The following is an 11606-nucleotide window of genomic DNA, read 5'->3' as shown; positions in this document are numbered from 1 at the left end:
TGATATTCAAGCACAAAAAATAGCAGGAATCACTAGTATAAGAAATTTTGAAGTAGACACAAACTACTACTACACTATGGAATTTGATATACCTTATTTTGTTTTTTAATGTTTCAGACCAATAGAAAAGGCAACCAAGACACTGCTTAATCATCGTATGATCTTGTTAATCTGCAAACTATATATCTCAAGAATGGCCGAAACAAAATATTTCCTGAAGATCAGTAGATCATTGAACCACCTGTCACATATTGGAAAGCATGCAGCGTTTTTACATATTTCAAAAGAGTAACTGAAGTAAAAGATGGCACAAAAATTAATGCATATAGTTTCATTAATGCATACCCAACTTACGTTATCAATATGAACAGATGAAAAAATGTTGTTACTGCAAAAAAATGCTATGAAACTGTCGGCGACTTTTAATACGCCTATTCCTCATAACACTTTGGCGTACATAATTATATATGGCAGGAGAAATTTAACATACGATGTTAAGCATGGTATAATTAGTGAGAATTTTTAAATGATTTTAATGGAATTTTTTCCATTAAAAAGTGGCTGCAAAAAGCGGTTACAAAAAAGTGGGTACAAAAAACTGGCCCCAAAAAAGTTGTTGCAGAAGCATGGTCGCCGAGAAGGGCTTGCGAAAAAGCAGCTGCCAAAAAGTGCCTGCCAAAAAGATGTTGCAGTTTTCCAAAAATCGAAAACATTTGAGCAAAGAAGTGGCTGTCAAAAAAGTTGCCAACATTGGGCCAAAAAGTTAAAGGTTTTCTTAAGTGAAAATGATCAGGAAATTATTTCTGATGTCTTTCACTTGTTAATTTTTTACTGATGTTTTCCATTTGCTGCTTTTTCTGATGTTTTTCTCTTGCTAATTTTTATGCTGTTTTTCTCTTGCAATTTTTTTATGTTTTTCACTTGTTAGTTTTTCTGATGTTTTAACTTGTTACTGTTCTGATGTTTTTCATTTGCTAATTTTTTTCTGATGCTTTCCATTTGCTAATTTTTTCTGACGTTTTGCTCTTGGTAATTTTTTATGATTTTGTCACTTGCTAATTTTTTCTGATGTTCTTCACGTGTTAATTTTTTCTGATGTTTTTCACATGCTAATTTTTCCTAATGTTTTTCACTTGTTACTTTTTTCTGATGTTTTTCATTTGCTAATTTTGAACAGGATATTATGTGGAAGCATTAAGTGAAAACTAAGAGGAAAATTTTCACTTTGCTTTGACATGTGTGCCAGACCTACGCTACCACTACTCACGTTGATGTCGAACATAGGCGGTGGTCAGATTAATGTGATTGACACGTATAGTTGCCTAGTGATCATTGCGAAGAGAACCTCAAGCGTCGGTTATTTTGAGTACCTCGGAATCTTGGACCTTGCCATTACTGGGGAGGTTTGCGTGCCTCAGTGATACAGGTATCTGTACAGTAGGTACAACCATGACGGAGAGGCCAGACACATGTGTGGTTTCTGAAGAGGGGCAGCAGCCTTTCCAGTAGTTGCAGGGGCAACGTGATTGACTGATCTGGCATTACAACATTAACCGAAACGGCCTTACTGTGCTGGCTATGAACAGCTGAAAGCAAGGGGAACCTAAAGCCATAATTTTTTCCCAGGGCATGCAGCTTTACTATACGGTTAAATGATGATGGCGTCCTCTTGGGTAAAATATTCTGGAGGTAAAATAGTCCACCATTCGGATCTCCGGGCGTGGACTACTCAGGAGGAAGTCGTTATCAGGAGAAAGAAAACTGGCGTTGCACGGATCGGAGGGTGGGATGTCAGATCCCTTAATCTGTCAGGTAGGTTAGAAAATTTAAAAAGGGAAATGGATAGGTTAAAATTAGATATAGATGGAATTAGTGAAGCTTAGTGGCAGGAGGAACAAGACTTCTGGTCAGGTGAATGCAGGGGTATAAAAACAAAATCAAATAGGGGTAATGCACGAGTAGGTTTAATAATGAATAAAAAATAGGAGCGCCGATAAGCTACTACGAATAGCATAGTGAATCCATTATTGTAGAGAAGGTAGACACGAAGCTCACGCATACCACAGTAGTACAAGTTTATATGCCAACTAGCTCCTCAGATGATGAAGAGATTGAAGAAATGTATGATGCGACAAAATAAATTATTCAAATAATGAAGGCAGACGAAAATGTAGTAGTCATGGGGCACTGGAATTCGACAGTAGGAAAAGGAAGAGAAGGAAACATAGTAGGTGAATATGGAATGGGGTTAAGGAATGAAAGTGGAAGCCGCCTGGTAGAATTTTGTACAGAGCATAAATTAATCATAGCTATCACTTGGTTTAAGGATCGTGAAACAAGGTCGTATACATGGAAGAGGATTGGAGATACTGGAAGGTTTCAGATAGATTATATAATAGTAAGACAGAGATTTAGGAACCAGATCTTAAATTGTAAGACATTTCCAGGGGCATATGTGGACCCTGACCACAATTTATTGGTTATGATGTGCAGATTAAAACTGAAGAAACTGCAAAAAGGTGGAAATTTAAGGAGGTGGGACCTGGATAAACTGAAAGAACCAGAGTTTGTGCAGAGTTTCAAAGAGAGCATTAGAGAACGATTGACAAGAACGGGGAAAAGAAATACAGTAGAAGAAGAATGGATAGCTTTGAGAGACGAAAAAGTGAAGGCAGCAGAGGATCAAGTAGGTAAAAAGACGAGGGCTACTAGAAATTCTTGGGTAACAGAAGAGATATTGAATTTAACTGAGGAAAGGAGATAATATAAAACCTCAGTAAATGAATCAGGTTAAAAGGAATACAAAAGTCTAAAAATGAGATCGACAGAAAGTACAAAATGGCTAAACAGGGATGATTAGAGGACAAATGTAAGAATGTAGAGGGGCAAGATAGATGATGCGTACAGGAAAATTAAAGACACCTTAGGAGAAAAGAGAACCACCCATATGAATATCAATAGCTAAATGGAAAACCACTTCTAACCAAAGAAGGAAGAGCAGAAAGGTGGAAGGAGTACTCGATTACTTTTTTATGGAGAATCCGAATCTGCAATAAAAAATGGGTGTTTCCATTTAAGATTTAAAGGTGCCACCCGCACCACGCAAGGGGAGGAGGCTGGAAGTCACGTATAGTATGATTTGATGTCCCCCTTTGAGCTTACGAACTTGCCTTACCCAATATTTTTACCCGATGTATAGTTTTCCAGATAATCTCATGTTCAGATGGATCGACCTGTAGAGGGTTTATACAAAGACGCTGTAGCTGAGGGCAATATTATGGAAATAGTAGAGGACGTAGATGAAGATAAAATGGGAGACATGATACTGCGTGAAGAACCTGACAAATCACTGAAAGACCTAAGTCGAAACAAGGCCCTGGGAGTAGACAGTAGAAGAACTACTGATAGCCTTGGGAGAGCCAGGCCTGACAAAACTCTACCATCTGGTGAGCAAGATGTATGAGACAGGCGAAATACCCTCAGACTTCAAGAAGAATATAATAATTCCAATCCCAAAGATGGAAAATGTGAAAATGAAGTCCCATGCTGGTGTTGAAAGGTGTGAAAATTACCGAACTGTCAGTTTAATAAGTCACGGCTACAAAATACTAAAGCGAATTCTTTACAGATGAATGGAAAAACTGGTGGATGCAGACCTCAGAGAAGATCAGTTTGGATTCAATGGAAACGTTGGAACATGCGAGGCGATACTGACCCTACGACTTGTCTTAGAAGATAGATTAAGGAAAGAAAAATCTACATTTGTAGCATTAGTTGACTTACGACGGGGCCCTCCATACTGTAAATCACTGATATTGATGCCCTTCACATATGTTGTAGACGCACTTACCCTGAGTACCTGGCTATCCGGTTTTCTTAGCGACGGGCCTTGGTTTTTGAGAAAATCGATTTTGAAGTTCATTGCGTGCTTTGTATACCCGTGACATTACATATATTCCGAGCAAGTCAGCGTAGCATAGTGATAAAGGTTCACGGTTACCTCGCCGGAGGTACCTTGTTCGAATCCGACCCCTTTTTTTATTTATGCAAGAACCATCCGGAAAATTTGGCCCTAACGTTCAAAAACGAGTAGACTAATTAACTCAGACATATAGAAATGTAGTCGTGTCCTGCACGAAATCAGGGAGGTTCACGAAACTGGTGTATGAAGAATTTTTGCCTTCTGTAATTCTTCCGTACGTGGGATAGAAAATTTTTTTGTACATTATCGATTTATGGGGAGGGAAAACCGATTCCACCTTATAATACCACCTATTCACTGATGAAAGGAAATCAAGCACCTGCACCGTAAAAGTGGTCCCACCAAAGTGCACTCCTAATTGCCAGTTCTGATATGTTTATTTTTACCGAAAGGTGAAAATCTTCACGAAAATTATTCTGAATGCTCCAGACTTGATGAAAGACAATAGAGAGATCGCTTCTAGGAAAGCTCGATAAAATTACATTCGCTAATCCTACATCAATTCAGCACACCTAATTTTGAAAGCATGATTAGATACGCATGGTTCGCATCGGAATTAGCGGATGAAAGAGAAATCTTTTTGGAAGCAAAAGAATTGTGTTTCCCGGTATCGCTCATGAAGAAACTGTGCGCCTGCAAGACGGTTGCTTTCATAATATGCGCGTGGTGCTGCGAAAATTTGTACTTCGGTTGTTTCTAATCACCCACAATATTGTGCTGGCACATCAAGCAATGTGGACGATGAAAAATAAGATTTTGTAATATTGTATGACAGAAAAAATTAATATCTGAATATATCTTTATAATTTCGCACACCTTACATTGTGTTGATATTCTTTGAAATAAAATTGAAAAATAGTCTTTTTTTTTAAAAAAAAGAAAAGTACACAAGCAGGATGAGAACACGGTACCTCCAGCGCGGTAGCCGGGAACATTCACCACTACGCTACCCTGACTTTCCCGGAATACGCCCATTATTACGCATATACAAATCGCGCAATGAACTTCAAAACCGATTTTCTCAAAACCCAAGGCCCGTCGCTAAAAATCCGGATAGCCAGATACTCAGGGTAAGTGCCTCTACAACATATTTGAAGCGCGTCAAAATCCGTGATTTACAGTATGGAGGGTCCCCTTGTTAGAGAAAGCTTTTGACTATGTTGACTGGAATACTCTCTTTAAAATTCAGAAGATGACAGGCTTCAAATACAGGGAACGAAATGCTATTTACAATCTGTAAAGAAACCAGGTGGCAGTTATAAGAGTCGAGGGGTATAAAGGGGAACAGTGGTTGGGAAGGGGATGAGATAGGGATGCAGCCTATCCCAGATCTTATTCAATCTGTATATTGAGCAAGCAGTAAAGGAAACAAAAGAAAAATTCAATTAAGAATTAAAATCCATGGTGAAGAAATAAAAACTTAGAGCTGTGCCGATGGCATTGTAATTCTGTCAGAGACAGCAAAGGACCTGCAAGAGCAGAAAGAACAGACACCATCGGTGACCATGCAGCTCGTCAGAATGAAATTACTATGAAATGAACACCCTCAGCTGCTTACAGGCGTTGACATACGTCAACGGGGACAGATGAAAATGTGTGCCCCGACCGGGACTCGAACCCGGGATCTCCTGCTTACATGGCAGACGCCACTTGGCCATCTTCTTCTTCTGTGCGAATGCACTAACACTACGCGAACTCTTACGGGAATCGGCAACACACCGCGAGTAATGAGTATAATGAGCGGGGGCACTACGAGTGTAGTGCGGGACAATACGTTGAGAATGTGGGTTTCGTGGGAGGCGTGCCGGAGATAAATCCCTGCAGTCGCACTATCCTCTGTGTTCTCGGTGGCTTAGATGGATAGAGCGTCTGCCATGTAAGCAGGAGATCCCGGGTTCGAGTCCCGGTCGGAGCACACATTTTCATCTGTCCCCGTTGACGTATGTCAACGCCTGTAAGCAGCTGAGGGTGTTCATTTCATTGTAAAATCAGGTGATGCTGGGGAAATGAGATCAGGAAATGAGACACTTAAAGTAGTAGATGAGTTCTGCTATTTGGGGAGCAAAATAACTGATGTTGGTCGAAGTAGAGAGGATATAAAATGTAGACTGGCTATGGCAAGGAAAGCGTTTCTGAAGAAGAGAAATTTGTTAACATCGAGTATAGATTTAAGTGTCTGAAAGTATTTGTATGGAGTGTAGCCATGTATGGAAGTGAAACATGGACGATAAATAGTTTAGACAAGAAGAGAATAGAAGCTTTCGAAATGTGGTGCTACAGAAAAATGCTGAATGGGTCGATTACGTAACTAATGAGGAGGTATTGAATAGAATTGGGGAGAAGAGGAATTTGTGGCACAAGTTGACTAGAAGAAGGGAACGGTTGGTGGGACACGTTCTGAGGCGTCAAGAGATTACCAGTTTAGTATTGGAGGAAAGCGCCGGTGGGGGGGATCGTGGAGAGAGACCAAGGAATGAATACACTAAGCAGATTCAGAAGGATGTAGGTTGCAGTAGGTACTGGGAGATGAAGCAGCTTGCACAGGGTAGAGCAGTATGGAGAGTTGCATGAAACCAGTCTCTGGACTGAGGACAACAACAACAACGAGCTCGGGAAAGGCCGTTATTCACAGTGCCATTTAAAGATATAGTCTTCAGTGATCCAAACATCACTCACAACAGGCTGTCCGTAACTAGAATCACAATTTTTTTTTAATGATGCAAAGCGTCAAGTACATATATAGCCCAATGAGACGTAGTGTGTGGATGGTGTATTTCAGAGCGTGATTGGTTTGTGATTTCCTGACGGCCTCTCGTTCAGGCTGCCGTGAACACGAGGCAGGACTTTTATTTCAGAACTGTCGGTGATTAAGAGTTACCCTTTCTTTTGCTTCTTCATGACGAATATTCTGTGGGCACTTCTGTCTTCCAAGACGACAAGTACCATGTTCACAGTGCCGTGCGCATTCGTTTCTGACGTGATGGACCCTCAGGCATTGTGGTACAATATTGTACGTATCACCAGGTACTCATCGTTGTTATATGTCGCAACGTCTTCTTGTACTGCCGATAAGATAAAAACATTATTTATGACGCAATGTATTTCTACGAACCGGTTGTAGGATACTTGAACTACAGCTAATTATAGTCTTTCTCTTAATGTAAATAATATGAGAGACAGTTGCGCTGCGATCTGTGGGTATGTATACTGCCAGCACAGTTACGTCCCCTCAGAGGCAAACATGCACTGTGCCGCGCTGCTGCTCATTGCTGCCACCTTTTCGACGAAGGTGGACGCTGCCCCACGCCGTCCAAAGATTCAAGAGGTACGATAATCAGCAAAGTAGGTAGCAAGAGTAATTTTTTTTCTATATTTAGATGCAGAATTCATAAGAGACATAGCAGTAGCTCACTACTTTCTCTACGAGTCCAAAGAGCACTAAATCTTAGTTTCCATATACCTCGCAGCATTTATGGAATTGTCGCTTGATGAAATCAAGCTTTCTAGTTCAAATATTCGTCTAGATATGTGCAGACAACATGAAGTTTAGAAACCTACATTTGTACGAAATCGCATTTGTCATAATCCCTTTTCACAACGTTGCTCATAAAGTTCTCAGCCGACGGTACATTCAATAGACTTATGGTAAAAGCTGTAAATCTGGCTTTTTTTTTCCTTGAGTGGCAATTTCTGTATCTTAGCAGTTTTGAGTACGTATCAGAGATGAATATCTGTGGGGATGGTTGCCTGCATGAAACCCTTCCTACGTCTGAGATGTGGAGCTTTGATGACGTAGCTGGACATGGGGTCGTTGATGTTGGTCAGCTTCTTCTTCCTGTCCTCCCCAGTGGCACCTGTCCTTGCATTTGGATTATCGACGTTCGTAATGCGATAGTCAGAATGGTGAAGAGGACTTTAAACGGGTTGTCACCATTCTTGTAGTTCTCACTGAGTGCGACTTTGACATGCTTTTTGTGGGCTAATGCTTTCGGCAACGGCGCTTCATATTCATTCATCTGCCTCAAAAATTAGACTGACGGCTCCTGTCCGCAAACAATCTGGAATGACTTCCCACTTAATAGCTAAGATGACATGAAAACCTCATTAAACAGCTAAGGAGACCGTCCTATACATTTCTGAAGTGGTTGGTGAAACAAAAAATTTCATGTATTCGATTAGGTAGACTGCCAAGTGAAGTCAACTCCCACAAGACGAGCCTAGTTTTCATACCCTGCATCCATGGTTAGACTTTCTCCTTTGCTCTGAGTCATAAGTAAATGTTTCTTCGCTTGTAGTGTTCAATCATGTCATTAAATAAAAGTAACGTTCCCTTTCTCGGGGATTTTTTTTTTTTTAGTGATCGTACGCAGTAAGGGAAGCATCACATTGAAACCAATAGGGGAAGCATATCACTGAAACACCCTTCTTCCTAACCAGGGAATTTAAGAGCGATGAAGAAACTATCACCGACAATGCGATACAGGAAGATATTGATTAATTCCTGTCCACCTCACCGGATTATGTGATATTTTCCTGGGTTAAGTCACTAACCTCTTCGTATACCTGATGCAGTCACACTCTTACTGGTGATCGGTTTGCCCCTGGGGTTTTGATATACACTCCTGGAAATGGAAAAAAGAACACATTGACACCGGTGTGTCAGACCCACCATACTTGCTCCGGACACTGCGAGAGGGCTGTACAAGCAATGATCACACGCACGGCACAGCGGACACACCACGAACCGCGGTGTTGGCAATCGAATGGCGCTAGCTGCGCAGCATTTGTGCACCGCCGCCGTCAGTGTCAGCCAGTTTGCCGTGGCATACGGAGCTCCATCGCAGTCTTTAACACTGGTAGCATGCCGCGACAGCGTGGACGTGAACCGTATGTGCAGTTGACGGACTTTGAGCGAGGGCGTATAGTGGGCATGCGGGAGGCCGGGTGGACGCACCGCCGAATTACTCAACACGTGGGGCGTGAGGTCTCCATAGTACATCGATGTTGTCGCCAGTGGTCGGCGGAAGGTGCACGTGCCCGTCGACCTGGGACCGGACCGCAGCGACGCACGGATGCGCGCCAAGACCGTAGGATCCTACGCAGTGCCGTAGGGGACCGCACCGCCACTTCCCAGCAAATTAGGGACACTGTTGCTCCTGGGGTATCGGCGAGGACCATTCGCAACCGTCTCCATGAAGCTGGGCTACGGTCCCGCACACCGTTAGGCCGTCTTCCGCTCACGCCCCAACATCGTGCAGCCCGCCTCCAGTGGTGTCGCGACAGGCGTGAATGGAGGGACGAATGGAGACGTGTCGTCTTCAGCGATGAGAGTCGCTTCTGCCTTGGTGCCAATGATGGTCGTATGCCTGTTTGGCGCCGTGCAGGTGAGCGCCACAATCAGGACTGCATACGACCGAGGCACACAGGGCCAACACCTGGCATCATGGTGTGGGGAGCGATCTCCTACACTGGCCGTACACCACTGGTGATCGTCGAGGCGACACTGAATAGTGCACGGTACATCCAAACCGTCATCGAACCCATCGTTCTACCATTCCTAGACCGGCAAGGGAACTTGCTGTTCCAACAGGACAATGCACGTCCGCATGTATCCCGTGCCACCCAACGTGCTCTAGAAGGTGTAAGTCAACTACCCTGGCCAGCAAGATCTCCGGATCTGTCCCCCATTGAGCATGTTTGGGACTGGATGAAGCGTAGTCTCACGCGGTCTGCACGTCCAGCACGAACGCTGATCCAACTGAGGCGCCAGGTGGAAATGGCATGGCAAGCCGTTCCACAGGACTACATCCAGCATCTCTACGATCGTCTCCATGGGAGAATAGCAGCCTGCATTGCTGCGAAAGGTGGATATACACTGTACGAGTGCCGACATTGTGCATGCTCTGTTGCCTGTGTCTATGTGCCTGTGGTTCTGTCAGTGTGATCATGTGATGTATCTGACCCCAGGAATGTGTCAATAAAGTTTCCACTTCCTGGGACAATGAATTCACGGTGTTCTTATTTCAATTTCCAGGAGTGTAGAATAGCCATTCAATACAAAGAAGTGCTATAAGTTAGTCTCGTTGATAATTTATTCGCAAACGTCAACATTTTTTCTTATTTAGGGCCAGCAGTATAATATATGTCTGATAACGACATGATTATTAGAGTATATGCACCAAATAGCTGCTCATAATAAGTATCTTTATGACAGACTATTGCGGCTTTATCGCCATTTTCAAGTACCTGCGATTACAGTATTGGTGAGAACAGGTATGAATGTCAACGTCATTTATATTAAGGTAGCTGTATTGTACTCACGTCTATATTGATGTGACGTCCATATTATGTCGTTAGTGGACTGTCCTATAACTGTCAGTGTTTTAGTAAGATGGTAAATGATGTCAGGATGTTGAAAATACACTGTCAGTTACGATGTGACAGTACCTTGACAGTTCCACTCTTACGACGATACATGTTTACAAATACTGTGCAAATGAACAGCGATATTGTTTTATTGACTAAATTTGTTACCATTGTCTTTGGTTGTTGTATACGTTACTTCCGATTTATCCATTTTCGTGTTCTGTAAGTTCAATGAAGTTTTTGAGGTAGTACGTGTGTCTAAATGCTTTGAGCAATGATGTCATGCCTAAGGCAAAGATTCTACATATAGGCAGTCCAAGTAGCGGATATACTCGTAAACAAACGAATGCAGCATGTGATAAAATTACAAAAACATTTCACGCAGTTATTTATTATGAGGTATAACGAGTGGAATTACAGATAATGAAAATAAAGAAGAACAAGAGTTAAAAACAAATTGTCATGTCTAATAAGTATTATTATCGTAATCACAGCATGTAAGCTTTCACGGCCGGCGTCTTCATTAATTAAAACTTCCGGGCTGAATTGCCGTGGTTCATATATAAAAACTTCTCCTTCCTGACGTTTCGTTGCCGGCTGCGGGCAACATCTTCTGAGGTGAGTCGGCGACTGGCTGCTAGGCGCTGGTGGTCCCGCTTATATAGAGCGCCTAGATGGCGCCACCACTCGTCACGTGCTTTCGACTTTAAAGCTATCTCTGGCTAGTGCCATCTCCCTCTGTATGGGTTACCTAAGATACACAAGCATAATGTCCCATTGAGACCGATAGTAAGTGCCTTCGGGCTCCTACTCAAGAACTGGCTAGATATCTTGCTTCTTTGTTGCAACCGTATGTAGGTAAAACTGACACTCATATTAAAAATTCCATGCATTTTATCGAAAAACTGAGAGAGATCACAATTAGCCCAAGTGACATCCTTGTCAGTTTCGATGTAGTAACCCTGTTCACCATGGACCATGTTGACGAAGCTCTTTCTTACATTGCTGATATGTTTCCTACTGATATAATAGCTTTGTTTCGACATTGTCTATCCTCGACTTATTTTCAATATAACAACGAGTTTTATGAACAAATTGATGGGGTGGCAATGGGTAGCCCTCTAAGCCCTGCTATTGCTAATCTATTTATGGAAGTCGGCCAAAAAAAGCCCTTTGAAATGGTATCGATACGTGGATGACACCTTTGTGATATGGAAGTCGAAACCTCTTCGTATACCTGATGCAGTCACACTCTTAC

The 11606-nt window shown here is 42.3% G+C and overlaps 1 protein-coding gene across 1 annotated transcript in view; it reads left to right on the top strand.

Annotated features, from left to right (window-relative positions):
* The first annotated feature begins 7191 nt into the window (after positions 1–7191).
* The window catches only part of LOC126095097 (cholinesterase 1-like), a 100573-nt gene continuing 96158 nt past the window's right edge, over positions 7192–11606 (top strand). The window contains exon 1 of the mRNA XM_049909793.1: positions 7192–7307. Within this exon, the coding sequence (XP_049765750.1) occupies positions 7224–7307 (84 nt within the window). The 5' untranslated portion in view covers positions 7192–7223. The remainder of the gene's footprint in view (positions 7308–11606) is intronic.

The sequence above is a fragment of the Schistocerca cancellata genome, chromosome 8 (genome assembly GCF_023864275.1).
Source record: "Schistocerca cancellata isolate TAMUIC-IGC-003103 chromosome 8, iqSchCanc2.1, whole genome shotgun sequence".
NCBI lineage: Eukaryota > Metazoa > Arthropoda > Insecta > Orthoptera > Acrididae > Schistocerca > Schistocerca cancellata.
Note: the sequence above shows the minus strand (reverse complement) of the source record. Positions and strands in the feature narration are given on the sequence as shown.